General features: G+C 37.4%; 1 protein-coding gene across 14 annotated transcripts in view; it reads right to left on the bottom strand.

The window, feature by feature from the left end:
* The window catches only part of PLEKHA7 (pleckstrin homology domain containing A7), a 167351-nt gene that overhangs the window by 68797 nt on the left and 77243 nt on the right, over nucleotides 1-21311 (bottom strand). For 9 of the 14 annotated variants that reach the window (XM_074585831.1, XM_074585832.1, XM_074585835.1 and 6 more), the window contains one exon: nucleotides 4102-4185. The exons of 4 other annotated variants lie outside the window; for them this stretch is intronic. In XM_074585831.1, the coding sequence (XP_074441932.1) occupies nucleotides 4102-4185 (84 nt within the window). Of the gene's footprint in view, nucleotides 1-4101; nucleotides 4186-15546; nucleotides 15728-21311 lie in introns of those variants that run through there. One more of the 14 variants, XM_074585839.1, reaches the window with a different exon arrangement.

Genomic DNA, 21311 nt, shown 5'->3' with positions numbered 1-21311 from the left:
AATTACATTATTATAAAAAACAATAAACTCATACGTTGAATACCGCATTCAGTATTCAGTACTGTAACCAATCACTCCATCAGAAAAAAAAGACAAATATAAAAGCATCATACAGAAAAGAGAGCGCTCAGGCAGAGGTAGTGAAAGGTACAGAACACACGTCCCACACACTAAGTGACCAAAGCTGCAAAGCTCGGAAAAAATAAAATGAGAGGTGGGGATTTGACAGTATTCTCAGCTAAGAATGGGTTAGGAAATATTAATCACTATTTCTCAAAAAAACCTCAGACTAAATAAGAACACATTTAGGAAGAAGGAAGATCATAAGGATTAAAAGATAATGTAATTCAAAATTTATAGGTTCCAGGCAATACTCTTTGTTTTTATCCTCCAGTTACAACAGAGTTGAGGAAATCAGATTTTGGCTTAAAATCCAAGATTGATATGATATTGTTTAAAAGGGGAAATGCCTTAGGAAAAGACTAGTGAAATATAGCCTCGGTCTTCCACTTAAAGTATCCAATTCTCATTCAATCAAGTGAGGCAAGGGCATCTGGTTCGTAACTGACTCATAAACAAGCTAGGATTACATCACTTATTGACATCATTTTCCAAAACTTCGTTTCAAATCTTCCTGCCAGAACATTGCTTCCTGGATGAGAAATGGCCAGAGCAGTCTGTACAGTCATCATTTCTGGATTACTGCAAATTATTTTTCTGACGTTAAACGTGTCCTTTTAATAGACACAATTGTTGCAGCCTGAAAAAGTTTGTGCTTACAGCTCCCCAGTAGCTCCCAGTCAACATCTGTGACAACTCCTGGCTTTGGCCCTAATTTTAAATTAAAATCAACCTGTAAGTAATAAATCACGTCACAACAGCACTGAAGAACAAATTGCTGTTTATGAAACCGTTAAGAGTGCTACTACTTCAGACAGTAACGCTATCTGAATTCTTCAGCTATAGAAAAGTCTTCAGCTTTAGAAAAAAGTACTCTTGGTCAAAAGGATCCCATGATGGAAAGTTTCCACAGACCACGCAAATCCAGAGACTCTTTCTGATGGCAAACTCATTTCATCACAAGATACTATCTACAATACTGATTCTAAACTAATACGGGATCAACACCACCGATACCAAACAAATCCCTGATGCCCAAGGGAAAAGAACTGAAAACAGCATAGCCGCATTGCGATTCCTAGGCCTAAAGCCAGGGAGGTGCTAACAGCACCTTTGATTTCAGCAGAGACATCCACGTGTGACAACAGTGTCGTTTGACAAGAATTCAGATATGACTGTAATGAACAGCATCTGAGTAAAACCTACACTGTCACACAGAAGTGGTACAAAGCTAAGGAAACTAGAGCATCCCACGCACTTGAAAATGACATCTTTAAAGTAATTTGAACTGCTACATTAAAATAATCTAATTTTAAAAACACTCTGTATGTACTTCAGGCCAATAATGAAGATCACAAAAATGTTCTCACAAAGACTGTTTCCTGAGTAGTCAGTACAAACGCATACTCTTTATCTCCCTCCAGCCATTCCCTCCCCTTTTAGAATAAAAACCACCTGTCTCTCTTAATTCTACTACATTGTAAGATCTTTTTCCCCACTTTTGATACCATCTCAGTGTAAATGAAGTCTAGAGACGACAAGTTCTGCCCATTCATCTGATTGCCCTCCAAATAAACACCTTAATTTCTCTTCCAAAAAAGTTTCTAACGCACACAAAAGATCACTAAAACCATGTGCCATCAGCAAGTTGTTCTTTCAATTCTGCTTTTAATATTTTATCTGCTATCAGGATTACAAAACCAGAAACAGCCCAGGGAAGTGTGACTAACCCAGGGAGGCACTCCAAGCTTCTATCCAAACACCTATTTTCTCTTACACATGTACAAACTTTTTTTTATTTTAAACTTCATCGAACCTTTGAAACAGATTAAACAAAAATGAATTAATGGGTGGAAGTTGGAACACAGATGCACAGTGGCTGTTGTCCATACTGTCTTTGAGAATTGCTCCATTGCAAGATACCCATTCTCCTCACTAAATGACTTGGAGCAGCTTGTTTGTAACGAGCCAAACCCCTCGTGAGCAGCAAGTCACCCTCACCCACATAGCACACAACACCTGGGGTGACCTCCAGCTCAGCAGCCATCCCACAGTACTAACCCACAGATTAGTACCTAATCGCAGGCCTCTCCCACGCACTGCAAACTATGCCCAACATTCTATTTCATGCTAGTTCTCAGCCTGGGCCTTAACATAGGATTGGCCCTTGGATTTGATTTGGGGTTTGGGGAGGGCAGCCGTTTAGTTGGGTTTTGTCGGGGTTTTGTTGCTATTGTTGTTTTTATTTGGTTGGTTTGTTTTTTAAACCATATGAGAAGCAGTTCTCAGGGCTGTACTGGAAGGTCTGGGCAGAAGGCTGTACAGTCATCCCCCTGTACTCGGCACTGGTGAGACGCCACCTCAAGTACTGCGTCCAGTTTTGGGCTCCTCACTACAAAAAAGACACTGAGGTGCTGGAGCAGGTCCAGAGAGCGGCAACAAAGCTGTTGAGGGGTCTGAAGAACAAGTCTTATGAGGGAGCTGGGATTGTGTAGCCTGGAGAAAAGGAGGCTGAGGGGAGACCTTATTGCTCTCTGCAACTACCTGAAAGAAGGTTATAGAGAGGTGGGCATCAGTCTCTTCTCCCAAGTAACAGGTGATAGGACAAGAAGAAATAGCCTCAAGTTGTACCAGGGGAGGTTTCGATTGGATATTAGGAGAAATATTTATACTGAAAGGGTTATTAAGCATTGAAACAGGCTGCCCAGGGAAGTGGTTGAGGCACCATCCCTGGAGGTATTTAAAAGACGGGTAGACGTAGTGCTTAGAGATATGGTTTAGCCATGGTTTTTGTCAGTTTCAGGTTCATGGTTGGACTAGATGATCTGAAAGGACCCTTCCAACTTAGGTGATTCTATGACTTCTCCCTTCCTCTCCAAGCCCACAACAGAAGACATTGCCAGAAAAGCCTCAGTCTCCTAGGAGTCTCATATGGCCCTTCTCTGGGCCTCATTTTTCTTAATGCTATACTCCTTTAAATTAAATGTAAAGCAAAGTAAATGTCACATTATTTGAAACATAAAGTGTTCAGAATTGTGCCAGCAGCCGTAAAAACCACCACATGCAGGCCATCACATCATGATGCCCAGTCTCGGTGATGCATGAAGGGCTAGAAGCTGCTTAAACAGTGTTGGAAGACCAGGCTGGAAAAGAAAAAGCTATCTAGTGGTGTCCCATTCCTCTTGCCCTTTAGAGTGGTTTTAGAAGTGATGTAGAACTTTCTCCTAGCCACCATCTACAGAAGATATCCAGTCGTTCCATTACAGAAGGGATTCCAGGAGCAATCTAGTACGCAGCAAGGATGACAGGAGTAGTTAAGCCCTACAGTGAAACAGGGAGTGATCCAAACCAGTACCAAAGATGTGCCAAGATACACCAGTTTGAACACATGCATTTCTTTCTTTTTTTTTTTTTTTTTTTTTTTTTTTAAGTCAGGGAATCAAGATAAAATATGCTGGAAACTAATATGTATGATTCTATTTGTCTAGAATAAATTGAAGAATGTGTCATCAAAAAAATGTTAATAAATACCAGCCCAAGACAGGGAACATAGAAGATCTAAGGCATAAGAAAACGAAGAAATTACAATGGAAGCTAGTAATATTTTGTGTATTTCAGTTTCAGTACAAACTTTCCAGTTTGCTCTAAAGACATTTTTACATTTATGTTGTGTATATTTAACATTTATAGAAAGCTAAAGCATTTATTATTTAAGTATCCTATTTATATTGCCTTTTTTGTTTGTTTGGCGGGAGGTGGGGTGTTGATTGTTTGATTTTAAAGATTTGATAAAGATTTTCTCTCGAGCTCTAATGTGGAACAGTGCTAGAATCAAAAACACACTATCACAATGAGAAGTAAATTTTTAAGCACAAGCCATCTCCATGACATTTTTGCTACAATAACAGAAGAACTGTCAAACTACTGAACTACGGCAGGTTATTCTTTTAGATCTCTTGACGTGGGTATAAAACTACTTACTCTTCTCGCAAAATAAATTCAATATTTTCTGGAGAAACCTGTCCTGTCACAGGATGTCTAAATGACGTGGTCTGCTGATTATGGCTGAAAGGAAAAAAAAAAAAAAAAAGAAAAAAGAAAAAAGAAATTAATATTGGTAAATGTAAAATGTATCTATGATCTCTAAAAGGCAGAACATATTGATGCTTTGCTGCTGCTACTCCGGGAATTAAACATATTTCTGAGGTACTTTTCAAACCATAAATGTTTTCAGTTCCTTCCTGCATTCTTGTTGACTTTGCCAGTGGCATACTGTACCATTTAATTATTAAACAGGTTAATGTTTTAAAAGCAAACTAGCTGCAATCCTTAGTTAGGGAGACACACTTGAATTTATGATTATTGACACCTGACTTTTACCAGATTATTAAACATAGCATAGAAATTACACAACATAAATTACTGATTTGTATTTCTGTAAATTTCACAGAACAGAACCAGTAGAATAATTTAAAGTGTTGCTGGACAACACTTTAGACAATTTGTAATATTTAATGAGATCAGAGAGAGAGATTCTGTGGAAGACATTCCTACATCCTTTTTTTTTTTTTCCTCTAGTATGGTATTTCTTCAATGATTTTTCTTTACACCTCCATGCAGAGGTGTAGTTGTCCATATAGTTGTTCAGTTGCATGGCCTATATAAACCAACATAATTTAGTATTTCATAATTTAGTATTTCATCTGAGTTTCATCTCCCACTTCATTGGGATTTTCTATCAACTTTCCCCTAAGAGTACTACCTAGATGTTTTGCTAGCCCCTGTGAAATATTGCTATCCATTAAAGACAATTATTTTATTTGTCTGTGTAACTGTACTCATATAACGCAAAAATACGGAGTGAAGAAAGCTTATTTGAAGATAAACTGGTAGCCTTCCCTCCTCTCCAAAGTAGATAATTTGAATTAGTTGTATAGAAAATACAAGACAATTTCTATAGTCTCATATCTACTAAGCCCCTTATTCCGCAGCCCCGTCCAAAGTGGCAATCTATAAAAATCACAAATCTTAAAGAAATAAAAAATTGATGATCTTATTTCAGAATTAGAAAGGCTGGGTCTGACATGCTGTTAGGGAGGCTTAGAATTAGGGAGAGTAATGAAGTGAGAGCTTACTTACTTAAGATTCTGAACTTCTATGGGTTTAGTTAACAATATTTAGGTAAACGACATCCAAAACTAGAATTCTGATCTAATGCAGCAAAATCTTAACACATTGCAAGTATATTCAGAAAACAAAAATACTAAGCCTTTTAAATGAATTGCACCTCAAAGAATCAAAAATTAACGCTTCATCCACTTTTTGTTTCAGAGAGGATCTGGGTTTTTTCCTTCCATAATGCCCAGCGATTTCAGGTCTTACAGGTTTGACTCAATTATCTAGCATAGCAAAATGCCCCCCCAGAAAAAGAATAAGGCATAAAGAAACATGGGGTTTCAAAACAATGAAATTCCAAAGAGGTAACAGCCTTTCTGTAGAGTAAAGGGCAGCTAAAAATCAAACAGTGCACCCATAACATTCAAATGTAAATAGCTCAGGACATGCTTTGATTTAAAAAACAAAACCAAACAAAAAACCCCAAAACAAAATAAAAAAAACCCACAACCCTGCAAACCCCTCTAACAACCACAAAAAAACCCCACAACTAAAATCACAAACTGCTCGCTCACACTAAGTCCCACTTGGACCATGAACAGCAGAGGATGTTTTCTGTGTTATAAACTTTTCACCCTTTTCCAATATGCCTTGCTACAAGAAGCCATATATAAGGGACCAATATAATGAACATTTTCAATGAAAAGCCGAAAACTGTGGCAACTTATGCTACACCAAAAGGACTATTTCCAGCCTTGCTTACTGCAAAAAATATAGCCCTACAGCCATTAAAAACCGTGAACAACATATTAGGACATCAACTATCCCACAGCACCAGCACCAGCAGTCATTTCATACAGTGGTCAGAACTGACCACTGCTACAGAGGTGGGTTAATGAAGTACCTTTGTAGTTTCTAACTCTTCAGTTTTCCATGAAATCAGAGAACAGGGGGAAGTATTTCCAGTAAGCCTGCGGCGCTAATATCTACAAAGCAGCCATGATCTTTTTCTTACAAAAGGACTGAGGAGTATTGTTTTCTGAAGAAGCACTTTTACACGAGTTTATAGTCTAATTTTGAGTATACATCCAAAGAAAGGAAAAGGAACTCGCAGATGTCAAAGAAAATAATAAATAATTATAACAGTAACAATTAAGCTCCATTTTGCCACACAGTTCAAACATTTTTAAGCTATAAGTCTTTTCTTTTAAATCAGGACAGAAGGCAGTCTGTTTAACCTTTGATACTTAGCCTAGGACTACTAGCAAAAAATGCAAATACACAGTTAGCTTTAAAAAGGAAAGTACATTGTCAGCCTTATTCTCCAGAGGCAGACGAACTGTCAGCAAGCTCTCATCTGCAGGCTTTTAGTCATTAATAACTCGCTCTACAATTAAGACTAAGAAAAAAGACTATATTCCAGAAGTGCTCTAGGGTTAGTCAGGAAATGAAGTTACCCATTATACCATACTAGCACTTTTACAAATGTTTTATTATTTCCCATGAAATAAATACACCAGGCCTTCAGAAGATGAATTAATCCTTTTGCTTGTAATTAAAGAGCAAGTCCATGAGTAACAGACTAATCATCACTCGCTAATAATAAAGTTTCAGCGGGAAAGTAAACACTTAAATATCTGAGCATTTCCATTTTGGGACAAGATTTGCACTTTGTATAGTAAGAGCAGAGAAACCGAAGGATAGTTCCGTTACTACACAAAATGCAGATGGTAATTTTATCGACAAGGAGAGGACATACAAAACCAAAACTTCCTGCAAATCTGCAGCTTCAATCCTTAAGACTTCACTGGGAAGGGAGAAATGAAACCACCACCACCAACAATTAGTTTTGCAGAACACAGTGGTTTATTTGAATTTGAAAAGTGAGAGTTTAAGTGTTTTACCTCATAGGACTCATTAAGAATAAGCAATACTATTCAAAACAACCTATACAACAGATGGCTAATGCCTTGCAACAAGGAATTAGATAGCAGGGAGATTTTCGTCCACAATGAGAGCAGTCAAACATTGGAAAGGTTGCCTAGCAAGGCTGTGGAATCTTCATCCTTGGAAACATCCAAAACGTGGCCAGATAAGGCCTTTAGTAACCGAACCGAACTTTTTATGTTGGTTCCAACTTTGAAGCTGGCCTGGCTCTGAACAGGGGAGGCTGGATCTGATGGGGTCCCAGAGGTTCCTTTCAACCTAAACTGTTCTGTCATTCTCTGCTGCTCCCTCCACTTTTCTCTGCAATTTAATTCTCACTTCCCTTCAAAGCTTTCCCTGTATTTAAATAGATGTATTCTAAGAAAATTAGCAGTACCTTGTTTTGATTACAATGAGAGAAATTGTAACATTAGATTTTCAGATTTAGATCATGACTTTTTTTTGTTTTGTTTTGTTTTCATGTCCTTTAAACATTTGCTTAACAGTAATATCTGTTTACACAACAATAACAACAATAATGTCTCCAGTGAGAGTGATGTAGTAAACTAGTTGCAGTGAAAGTTCTCCTTCTTTTCTATGCACTGACTAAGAGAAGACCTGGCACAGTTGTTCTCCAGACACATCAGCTAACCAAGCCTCCCAGTAGTTAATCACCTGTTTCCTCCAAATAGCAACTGCTGAAGGCATTTCTATTGTCCAGGAATCTACCATGTAAAACAGGAACAATAAATGAACCTTAATAAAAGGACACAATATGCTGCTCCACTCTCCATGCCTCTCTTATTCTTTTTTTATTAGAGAAAGACTTAATACCCCCAACAAAACTGATGCTTCCCCACATGAATTCTGAATGCCATTAACTTGTATTAGTACACCACCACACACTGGAAATGCCAAGCTAACTTTTCTAGTAACATCACAAATTTTCTGTGTGATAAATTATGGCATTTTTCCTAGCAATCATAATTTAATTTTAACAGTTTTGTTAAACAAAGCATGTATGAAAACATGAAAAATCCACATAAAAATACCGCTACCATCGTTATTACATTACACTATAGACGGCTAAAAGCAATTCTGAATTTCAAAGTTCCAGACCACCATTTTCCAAGGGTTCCTGTTGGTTTGTAATAGTTAAGACTCAGACTTTTCATAACAGAATCACAGTTCAAACACCAACCAGTTCTTTGAAATCAGATGCCGCAACACAACTTCTACCATTTCACAGCATGCACAGACAACATTTACAAACCTAAGGATTGATACTCCCCCACTGTCTTAAGGTTGATGTAATACAGCAGCTTAGAAAGACTAAGACCTTCAAGTTGTAAACGATGTTAATATAGCTGGCTAATATCAGCCATATGTGAAAGCATGCTGTTGGAGCATCTAATGTAACTTCTAAGCTGGCCCTGGGTTCAGGGGTGGTGGTGGGAAACCAGATAACCTTACAAACTGGGTGTTGATTATGGTCCTACTTGGGTGGGTGGGAGTGCAGACAGACAGACACATATGTCCTTTGATAACACCTTACTGCTTGCCATCAGAATGCAGACCTAAAACATTTCTCAGGTATTGATAAAGCAAGTCTGCAAATTTAACACTGCCTATCATTCATTTGCACTAACCTAACCCATAGTATGATGAAATTTAACAGATTCAAATACAGGAAAACCACACAATTACAATCCAGTTTCCAATCCTACAGTATAATTGACACAGGCAGACACTTTTGCCTGCATGGATCCTTTTGCAGAACTCATAATTAACATGGCTTCACCTATTTTTATTTTTTTTTTCTTTTCAGTTCATTTTGTATTTGAGTCAGACTCAAGTTTTAATAAGTAACTTTTGGACATGACTGATGCTGATGACCTTTCATTTGAAGTCAAGTAAATTTATAGATTGCCTCTAGAGTAATTTAAATGCCGAGCCAGATGAATCTTGAAATGTATGTATCAACTACTGATTGAGTCTACATCACATCAACAACAAATTTCTAAGTTGCAAGAAAAATTCAAGTTGTCATTGGAGAGACTGTCCTATAAATTATTAGGAGCCATTTCTACAGTATTTATTTTCCATGTAGGCTTACTCCTTTATGCTTACCTGCAAGACCAAAAAAGCATGAACGTCTTTATGTTGAACCCCCCAAATGGTGGTGATAGGTGTGGGTGAGTACCCACACTTCTGTGGCAGTTACTGGTGTGAACATTACTGAACATTATCCACAGTTTCAAATAGTTGGGTACCTCCTCAGAGTAGTGGTAAAGTCCTTGCTCTGCTGTAATCACTGTCTGGGAGGCTTTCATAAGGTCAAAATTTCACCCCCTCATACAGTTTAATTTGCATCTTAACGTATGAACTATTACATAGGAATCACAAAGTGAAAGTGATTCTCTCAAATCTCATATCTTCCTTAGACTATTGCCTTGAGAATTCACAAGTGTTTGGTTATTTAGTCAGAATACAGTTCAGTAACTGTCTTGAGCAGCTACGTCTGTGACTGCATTCAGTCAACAGAAGAACCTGTGCTTATAGAAACAGTTGAAGGGACAGCTGGCGTGACATCAGATTATATCCTATTTTCACTTTTCCTTGTAAAAGCTTGCAGGCAAGAAAAGTTTGAAACTAACAGTTAAATGGTCAGTAAACCAACAGACATGCTCTCATGCAGTGTCCTCCCTTCTACCTAGCTCACTAAAGATGAGGTTAAAAGGGAAATGCAAATTTCCTTGGAACTGAGTCAATATTTTTTTCTCTCTTAATGAACTACCAAAGATAATTTATACTATTCAACAGTAGTATTGGCAGGAAAGATTTTGTTGCTAATGAACATCCTTTTAAGAACAGATCTAATAAATCAATGGTAAGCTAATATGGAAAATGCCACAGAATCACTACAAATATTTTTAGTCATTAAAAGAAAAGATAAAAGGATGAGTATACTATTACATCACAGGATCATCACAGATTTCCATGAGTAATACAGGTTAAAGTCATCTGCTGATTCACAAATCCTTTTGATGCATATCATGAGACACCATCAGGATTATTAACTCACAAAAACACATTCAAGTAAGTCGAAATTAAGGAAAAAGAAGCATGATAAAAGTTTTGAAGACAAGGAAATCCTTAGAAAAGAAGACATTCCTGGCAAGTGAAATTTGATTCTACTTCCTTACTTTTGCAACTGTAGAAAAACTACAGTCCTTGTCTTCAAGACTGAAAATTAAATTTAAAAAATTATCTGGGCACAGAAAAATAAAATTAGAAAGGTAAAAGATCACATTATCTTAGTTCTGGCTTGGAACTCACTTAAGACTGTTCCTTTCTTTCCCACTAACGTATCTGAAGATAGATGATTCTCCATAAACCTCAAAAATAAAATGTAGTGCCTTCAAAACTATCTAAATTAATTTGGAACTTTGCTTCCTAATAAAAATAGTCTTGACTTTTAGTGACAATGAAACATCACTAATGTCCCAATGTGAACAGCAGACTCAATCAATTCTACATTTCTTACAGATACCATGTGAACATCTAAGTCAAATCTTGGAAGTTTGAAATGGAAGTAGGAGTAGATCCAATAGTTAAATATACGCATTGATGATATATATACGCATATATTTGTATGCATACATATATATGTATATATACGTATCTATGTATATCTGGGATATACATAAACACACCCCTGCTTTACATAAAAATATTATATATCTCAATTTTTAAGCCATAACAAAACTGGTTAAAATAGAAGAGAAGTTCACATGCATCACATCTAATTTTACAAATGGAGGCTGACAACCCCCACCAGTTCTATTTGAACATATTTTACTTTGATGCAAAGACTTACACAATAACAGACATGATGATCCACGTTGTTCTAAATATGAAAGTAAATACAAGTTTTCCGGCATCCAGCTTTCATCTAAGTAGCAAGACATACACTGTAGAAAGCTGAAACAATTTAATACAACAGCTACAAAAATTGAATAAAACAGCTTTCAAAAATTTTGTTTCTCTGCCATGTAAGACACACAACCTCAAAACATTTTCTCTTCATTGGCTTTTTTTTATGCTGAAGACAGATTTCAGCTTCTTAAGGCAAATGCACTTCTGATTTATTATTCATTGAATTTAATTTAATGCATAATAGAAAAAAAGTGATTATCAGAGGACAATACTGCAGACTGAGAGCTTGCTGGCCTGCTGTGTGTGCCCTTCAACAGTGTGGAAACACATTTCCCTTTTCCCCTTTCCATAAAATGGAAATGCTTTATCTACACTTATACCATGGGAGTCAAGTTTTAATCAAATGCTGTTTTCTTACAAAATCACAAGTGTCCAGAACAGAATTAAAGAATTATAACTAGCATCCATCAAGTTCTCTCAGGGCTACAGTCTAGAATACTGTACCCAATTTTGGATATCTCATGCAGGAAAGGCATCAACAAAGTGCAGTGAGTTCAGTGGAGGGGCATCAAGATGGTCAGAAGCTCCTGCTCTGGGAGGAAAGGCTGGGAGAGTTGGCCTTCTTCAGCCTGGAGAAACAACAGCTTCAGGGTGACCTACCAGCAGCCTCCTGCTGCAAGAAGGTAATCAAGAAGGCTCTTCACAGTGGTGCATGACAGAAGGACAAGAGACAGCAGGCATAAATTGAAACACAAAAGCTTCAGACTGCCTGTAGAAGAAGATTTTTCACCTTGAAGATATGAAGTTATATCACAAGGATGGTAAAGCACTGGAACAGGCTGCTCAGAGAGGTTGTGCAGTCTCCATCCTTGGAGGTTTTCAACACCAGATTGGGGAAAGACCTGAGCAACCTGGTCTGACCTCATCACCGACCCTGCTTTGAGCAGGAGGTTGCATTAGAGACCTCCTCAGGTCTCACCCAAACCAAATTGTCCTACAGTCATAAGGCTGGGTATAGTTCCTGTTTCTACCACAAAGCCAAAAAAACTCAACCAAAACCCAAAACAACCAAAACCCAAAATAGTTTCGCAGAACAGATCTTGCTAATAGAATAATGTAAAAACTCCACATCATTTATGAAATAAAAACTCAAATTGGCATTAAACCCTGGTTTCTTTCTTCAACCTTTAGTAACACCATTCATTAACTTCTTCACCAAATAGTTAAATTCAAAGTTCACTTACATTCTACTAATAAATATTCCATGAAAGAAGAGAATTCATGAACCTGGGGTCCTGTCGTTATGTGCTTTTTATCTAAAAGGATACATGTTCAAACCAAAGCCTTTCCTGTAGTTAAGGACATTCAAAACACGCATGGGTCTGTCTCAGTCCCCCTCTAGCCGTACCCATGTCCTCCACTGCTTCACAACACTGTTGAGATATTGACTGTAATCCTACAAACCTCATCCCCTTCAGACACCAGGCTAAATAATAAACAAGGATGTCAGCATCACATTTGCTGAAGTACCGTTTAATATAAAGAAGCCACAATTCCCACAGCTCACACCTATTCTTGTGGGTTGGCTGTTTGTGTTTGCTGGCATATATATTAATAAAAGTTCCTTAATTAGTAACAAACTGCTCCAGCCTATATTGCGGTTAATTCTGAAATGCTTCAAACTCTACTCATATACAGCTTAAGCCAAAAATAAAAAATTACAGCAACAAAGTTACTTCCTTTGGTCTGGGTAATTCTTGCTGTTCTAAAGGAGTTCCTCCTTCCCCAGTCTCACCCATCTCACTGTGTTGAAAAAAATATGATGCATCTCCTCCAAATTTAAATGCACTTGTAAAATATTTTTCCCTATCAAATCTGAAGTATGAAGTGGACCACAGTACACCTGAAAGGCACATAACATCAAGCTTTTGCTTGAGAGAAGACCAGTAATACAAGACCATCTTGCCTAGAGCAACAAGTGTAAATTAATGGAGTCTATCAGACCAATTTTTCAGCGCTTTGAGTTCTACAGCTACTGGTTACTTTCCTTTCCAAAGAGGCCCAGCACCTACACTACTGATTTACTGACACATACGAAAGCCACGACGTTAGCATCAGTTTATAGAATGTTACCATAAGTCACACACAAATCCCTACAAACCCAGAGCCAAATTTACACTCCACAACTAAAACCGACAGAAGGCCCATTAACAGGGGACAGCAGGAGCCATTCCTAACAGAACTTCATCCTCCCTCTTCCTGAGCCTTTCTTCCCTCCTGTCCGCAGTGCAGACCTCAGAGCCGCGGGCACAAAGCCTGGCCCTGCAGCACACCTGCGCAGGAAGCGTGCAAGAAGCGCGCCATACCTGCACGTACCACACGTGCACAGGACCGATTCCTACCAGTTAGAGAAAAAAACCCAACACATTATAGCTGGCACTGCCATTAAACAAAACTTCAAAGAGTACAGAAAGAGGTTATTTGCACTGTCAAAGACTAGTTTCTCTTAAAAAAAAATAAAAATGAAATCATAGTCATCAATACATTATTGGGAGTTACCATGTATTAATCATACTCTTTCGTACCTCATATAAAATGGTTCTGAGGCCAAAGGCAATAAAACTTTACAGAAAAGTTATTTACCCAAATGTTTCCATCATACAAATTACCCACTGTGTAGTGAGTGACTCACTATGATTCATAACCTAAAACTAGTTCCAGATTAAAATTTTGGGATTTTAACTGTAAAACAGACATCTGAGAGTCTCTTTTTAGATCATGCACAGAATTTATAAATTATCCAGAGATGCCTTTTTTAATTCATCAAAAAGCTCTTCAGCATTAAAAAAAAAAAATAATAAAATTATACTTATTTTATAGCTGTGTCAGTTGTGCTCAAAGAAATGTAACTTAGAGCCAACTCATCCTTACGGAGATGTAGAAACACTCAGTGGCCCCACGTCAGACAAGCAGAGAAACTCTCATGACATTTCCAAACAATCAAAGAAATTTGCTGTAGAATTGAATTTTAGAATTGCTCTTCGGCATCTGTAGAATGCAAAATGCTAAAATATACATAACACTACTAGATAAGTTTTATACAACCAAACAAAAGAAAACAACATTAAGATTTTAAGAATGTCAACATTGTATTAAACAGTTACGATCTCTAAACTTTTCTGCTTTTAAAACTCATTATTTTACTCAATGCAGATACCCAAGAAAATTGTTGTAAACCAATGAACTAATTCTGCAGAAAGAAGGTAATTTTTTTCAGTCATCTACTATATCCTCTCCAATCTTGAAAATCACCACCAAGTAATCAAAGCATGTCAAGTCACGATATAACCTACAGCAATGGGTTAATAACAATTTACATTATTGGCATAAATTATGCTGAGTTTAGTCTATTGAATGTCTAAGTACGTGAACCAAACATAAATCAAATTTAAGGAAACTCTCACATAATCACATTCTGCATTTAATTTCTTGAACCAACACACCACACTATCAGAAGGTAAAAATTAGAAAATAAAATATTAAAATAAAATAGTGAGAAGAGTGGCACTGAAAACAACCCAGCCACAGAAGAAAAATTTGCATTTTCTTAGTGTCACTAAGTAGACACATTAACAGTGCCCAAACAGCCAGCTCAGAAAAAGCCCACAGTAGACACAGGTGATGATAATATGAAGATATAGTCAGTAAGGAAAATAGCACAAGGAATGTAGAAAGACAGACATTTTCACTGCAGTGACAAACACATTTTTAAAACTACTTTGTTGGTTTTCTGTGAAGTGGTTCAGAGCTTTCGTTTATATCGGCAAACATCAATATCCATTATTGGATAGCATGCAGTCATTTGGGGATAGCACGCATCTTCAGCTCTGAATTAGGCTGTGTGAAACCACATTATCCCATTGGAAAAGATGAAAACTTTTTCCTTAAACACTTGAAGAGTGCTATTATTTTTCAATGTAACTGGAAGGAAGCAACTACTACCTTTCACAATAAGCCTGGAAGTCAACAGCCAAAATATCAACAGTCAAAACAGATTAAATCAAGCTCCTTAACTTTGGTTCAGGGAGCAAGGCTGCAGCAAAACTCAGCCAAGGACAGCTCTTAGTACATCACTATATATAGTGGAGCTATCAGCTACATTCCTCCTGTACCACTTGAGCAGCATGTTACAGCCGCTTTCTCTGGTTCTTGTCCTGTAGCTCCACCGTACTGAAGCCCCCACCAGAGCACTCCGTTCTCACCAACGTGAAGCCAGTGCAGATAACGCCTCCAAGAGCACAACAGCACTGCTCTGCTGCTGCTTTATCGCCAGGCCTTTCACAGCCCATGTGGCTCCATCAAAGAGCTCACATAGCTGAATATCAGAGAAACAAGCCCTTAAATAAAACCTCAGCCAGAGGATCTACAGTATTACCCGCCTCTCACCTTTGTAATGCAAAGTCTAGTTCTCCACCATCTCCCTGAACTGGCCAGGGAGCTGTGAGGACATTCCTGTGCTGGTCCTTTCTGGCCTCAAACCACCACCGCTGTTCGCCACCAGAGCGGAACACAAGCACCACTCGGGGAGCGTTCCAGTTTGCATGTCTCACCGCTCGGCTGGCTTTCTTCAGTCAGCCGAGGCACAGGGAAGGGCAACACTGAAGCGAGAGAATCTGGCAGCAGGCAAGCTCTCACGTTGCTGACGAGGCCTGGGGTGAGGACAGGGAGCACTGGCAGGATTAGAGATTGAAAGAAATTCCAAAAACTTTGTCAGATCCTGCATTAACTCCTTTCCATGCTGAGCAAGTCTCTATCAAGCATGTGACTGAAACTTGGCAGCTATGAAGGTGAAGTAACTTCACATGAAATAATATTTGTTCTTTTGGTAATTATTTAACAATACATAAAATGACAAAATGCCTTCAAAAAATGTTCATCTTCCACTTACAGAAAACTTTGTAATCTCTTGAAAATACAGGTGTTAAATAGTCCTTCACTATTCAGAGAATTAAAAGTTTTTTCCCCTTCAGATGCAGCAAGATCAAAAATAAAGTGCTCCAAAGCACAGGAGCGAGCAGAGACAGATCACGAGCTGGACACTTCAGATAAATTCAGAACAGCATTACAGTAAAGATGGTTTTATTCAATGCTAACTTTTAAAATGCAAAAAACCCCAAATGCAACATGTTGAATATTGTACATTTGATCAAGAGGAATACAGCAGCACAGTACCTTTTCGTGCTTTTAGTGCCTCAGTTGCATTTAAATTTACTAATTATAGAAAATGCACGTTTTAAAAAATGCTTAAACGAATGTATAATCTAGCAATTTAATTATTTGCAAAAGAAGATTCAGTTGTTTTGGGGGTTTTTTTGGTGTGTTTGTTTTGGTTGTGGTTTACATATTGACTATTCTGTACAAGTAAACCACCACCAGACATCAACATTGCAAGGATTTTCTGAAGAACTCTGGGGATCTTCCTCTCCTCTCCAAAACTACATTTGACATTACAGCAACCGAAACCAAAGCTACTATTTTTCCTACCTTCTTGAACAGTGTGCCACACTACATTAGAAATGTTTAGCTTTAATTTCATAAAATGTACTTAAGTTTATTTGCTTTTCATTTTGTACACTGTAAAATACGTAAACTCCTCTTTTCCAAGCATCCTATCCTGCTTTCCAAAGTAGTTACAAAGAGTAGAATAATTTGTCTACACAGCTGCTCACTTGGTCTCCATTCCTCCACATGAATTCGCTCCTGAAAAAGCTGCAGCTTACAGCAATAACCTCCACAAAAGGGCAAAAAGCTCCACCAGAGCTATTGTTTGGAAGCTGGTTAGCTGTGACTGCTACATTCACCTTCTCTGGGACTTTATCTGATTACAGAAAGTCAAAACTTCCAACTAGGAAACAGCTCCTCTAAGAGAATAGCAAGTAACTGGATAAACCCTATAATATTTCCACCTGATGACTTCAGTTCTGCATGTAGATCCTTCATTTCAGATTAATTTCTATTTTAACTTCTCATAATCAGCTATTGAAATTAATCAAGGTCATGAATCATTACTCTGAACATTTGCTGCCCATACTTATTTAATTCTAATAAAGTGACCAGCAAGTGACACTTATTCCTAAAATGTAACTTAATAGACACTGCAATTACACTATCTTCAAAAAATAATAAATCTGTAAGTAGCACAGAAAAGAGTAAGACTTCAGAATGACTGATTTTTGCTGAATAAGTCATCACTGACTCACAGAGTGATGCTGTTTCAAGGTTAAATTCATCAGGTTTGCATTATAAAGTTGAAACAATTTGAATTCATTGAGTGAGGACATTTCAGTTATTTTGCATACTTGGAAATGTGTCGTTACAGAGAGATGAGGTTCTCCCACAAGAAAAAAGAAAGAAGTGTCTAAATTTGTAAAACTTGAAGTGCAGTAAGTTTTTTCTGCATCGTTAATAGATAAAAGAAGTTAATGGTTTTGGCTCTACTACATTGGGATTTGGGAGATCAGGGTTTAGATCTTAGCTCTGAAGCAGATTTCTCATATGACCTTGTCGAGTAATCCTATTTTTGTAAAATCATCATTTCATTAACATTTAAGACTTTCAAAAGAGAGTAAAGGTGCCTTCCAATTTAGAGCCTAAACCTCATTTGCAGCTTTTGGAGTGCTACTGCAGTACACAAAAGCAAAAACTTCCAATGTTTTTCACAGTAGAAAGGACTACCTCAACCTTCCCAAAGAATTCCAGCAAACCTGGGAAGCGAGAACAGGCTGAGAATTTCTGGATCTAGCCAAACAAGATACATTGCTGTCTTCCAAGTTTAATTGTTGGCAGATTTACGGAAAATCTCTTCCAATGCACAGAAGTTTGTTCTTTAAAATATTTATATCCACCATAAAATAATCTGTATTCTGAAGACAACATTTTGGCTACATCGATTATTCTTTTCGCTTAGAGTACTAAGTGTAGGGATGTGGGAAGAAGAAAGTTGCCTTTTTTACTAGCGTACTTTTTCACAGCTGTGAGGTAACACACTGTAAAACAGCATACAATTCCATACAAAGATAATAAAACCTAATCCATTACAATACCCAGAAAGCAAGTTTAGCAAAATTATTCGATAAGATTAAATTGCCAGTGCAATTCTTCAAAACTGAACCAATCAGCACCATCTGAAAACTTGCATCTCCAAATGTATGACTTATAAATAACTGCACTGCAACGTCAAGTTCAGCCTAACATGCCCTAGAATATGTTTGCTTTTGTGGTATCACATACTGTCATCTTATCACTGTTCCTTGAAAACAACCTAAGAATCTAAATCTAAGGTATTGATGCTAATACAATAGATTAAATTCCAAAAGTGATGAGTGGCAATATTCATTCATTTCCAAGTACATAACTACATTGTAATGCAAACTACTGTCAAATCAGAATAAAAGGCGGGGAAACACCCTGTTTCTGAATGAGAAGATGCTCTCTAGGAAAAATAAAATAAATTAATTCTTTTTACCTTGTATGACACAGACTTTGTTTTATATACACAGTATTCTGGGACTTTTGTGTTATATGCCATGACCTTAAGCGTTAATACCCTGGAATTTAACTATTCTCAGACAGCTCACAAATTCTGCAAATACCATGTGCATATTCTACATTCTTCTGATGTGAACAGGTTGCAGAGTAAGACACTGTATTCTTAAGACATTAAGAAAAGGCAGCTCAAACTTTTCGGCACCTTGAAATGTCTGGTCTTACATACCTTACATACCTACCTGCCTGTTTTCATTCTCAAATATTTCTGAGGACATGAATGTAAATTTTATCCGCATGAGAACTAGAAAATAGAGTCGAAAGCTATTTCGTTGATACATAAGAAAATGACAATTGAGAATTATTGTGGTAAGGAAAAAAAAAAAAAAAATCCACTAGAGTTCTACTTGGAAACAGTTATTATGTTTTAGGGACAAAAAGCAGAAGGTCTAAATATTTTTCTTTTAAATAACATGTAACTGTTATTTAATAATGTAATTGATTTAATAAATAATGTAATTGATTGAAGTTCCAACACTAATGTTTCTGATTAGTCACCATGCCCTACAGGGAAGGGCAACAAAAATAAGAAAGGGGAAAAAAAACAAACAAAAAAACAAACAAAAAAATCTAAAACACTACCACACATTCCCATTTCCACAAAGAAACTGAACAGAACTTACTCCTTAACAGATATCTTACTGTCCATAACTTAAATCAAACTATTTCACTATTAGTTGTTATCAGCAATGGTGTTAAGTGTATTTCCCTTTAACTGAGGGAACCCAAAATCCACATCGGCAGAAGACACCCGAACTATCCAGCCGCAACAGCGGAGCCATGGTACAGCAGAGATCAGTCAGGTTCTCTGCTGTGAGTTGGGAGCCCACCTCCCTGCACTTTATATTGAAGTGTCATTGGAGGAAAACAAAACAAAACAAACCAACCTTGACAGCAGGATCAAGAATCATGTTATGTTTCTTAATAGCCTTCCCCAAAAAGTTATCTGAGGGAATAAAAAAGGACGGGTGTACTATTTTTACTAAGTGGTCTTACCCAACCCAAAATCGCAAATGTAAGGAGCGTGGTCCCATTTTAAAGATATTTCCTGCTACAGGTAACAGCAGATTCTTAAAAGGAGAGGGAAAAAAAATAATCCATATACATGACATGTAACACCAACTATTTTTGGAAGCAATGAACCTTCATCTAATGCCAAGTGGCGTGTATGAAGGACACGTGCAAGGTGCCACTTTTCTAACTGCTTGCCAACAGAAGAGAAAAAACCTTAAAGATTTCTTTCATTAAATTATTAATTCATTAAAAATGAATTCAATGCAGTTGCCATTGAGGAAGAAAAAAGGGTTCATAAGAGTTCCAATTCTATTACAGAAAAATTATCATTAGAGCTCAGAAACCAACTAAAACCACCATATGAGGGACTGGACTAGCAAGAAATTGCATGTCCTTCAACAGGCAAGCTGCGTTGTAATACACACAGCCAAGGTCACTGGCTTTTCACAGGACGTCTTCCCCTTAGGCATACCAAATTCCAGCAACTAAAGAAAGTCACATAAGCACTACAGGGATTTTCCTTGCTTCCTAATCCTCTACAACCGAGATGTTCTCTTCTGTTCCTTGAGTTCCCAGCTGTTCCCTGGGGCTGGAAGTACAGGTAATTCCAGCTCTCCTAAGAAATATCCTGTCCTGTTCTTCACACAATAACTAATGTATAACCATATTATAACCATTTATGGTATATTCATATATAATTATACAACTTTTACACTCAAGATCACTATATATTCATAAGTTCACTAATCAAAACCAAAGTATTAACTGACCTATGAGATTCCAAGTAGAGCAGACTTTTTAAAATGCAGATATTCAGAATGCTGAATGTGGGGCATTCACAGCAGCAGCAGTTGTTTCTACAAATTAAATCTCAATGGTATCAATTAGCAGATTTCTCAGGAAATAATTAAAATTAGATTCTCAATTCAGTCTTCACAACACCGCCTCTACTGCAACCTCCGTAATACAATAGATTCTTAGAAAACTTCTAATTTTCCATTTTCTCACAGCCCGTATTTACAGCATTATTTTGTAAATTAGAAGTTTCAGGCACTCCTATCTCCAAATGTTATAACAATGATGCACACGTATTGCTCCAGGCTCTCCGATCCTCAATCTCTCTAAACTATTCAACTCCAAGCAAGATTTTCACTTTACTTTCAGCCTAACCAGCCTGCCGTACCACTGTGGTCACTATAGAATTCCTGAATTAGAAGCAGACAGACAGACAGACTGCAGAGACATATCTTATCTTCTGAAAAACAGCTGAAGTTCAAGATACATCCATCTCCATCTTTCTTAAGAATGTTTTCCACTAACTTTCCACACTCTTTATTCATAGAAAACTATCAGGCATCTGCAACAAGCTGGCACCAAAATGTACAGAGAGAAACATAAGGTAAGCCCTTGAGTTACAAAATAACATTGCTCTGGCACACTTTCTCTTTCTTACTCTGTTTTCTTCATCTCTACCTGGGATACCATTTTAGATATTGAGCTGCTTTCATCCATAAACATTTTCTTGTTACTGAAAAATCAGAATGACCAAAGAGGGAAAATTGTACTACAACATCTCAGTATTTCCATTGTGG

The sequence above is a fragment of the Larus michahellis genome, chromosome 4 (assembly GCF_964199755.1).
Source record: "Larus michahellis chromosome 4, bLarMic1.1, whole genome shotgun sequence".
In the NCBI taxonomy this organism is placed as follows: Eukaryota; Metazoa; Chordata; class Aves; order Charadriiformes; family Laridae; genus Larus; species Larus michahellis.
The sequence above is the reverse complement of the archived record's forward strand: the minus strand, read 5'-3'. Positions and strand labels throughout refer to the sequence as shown.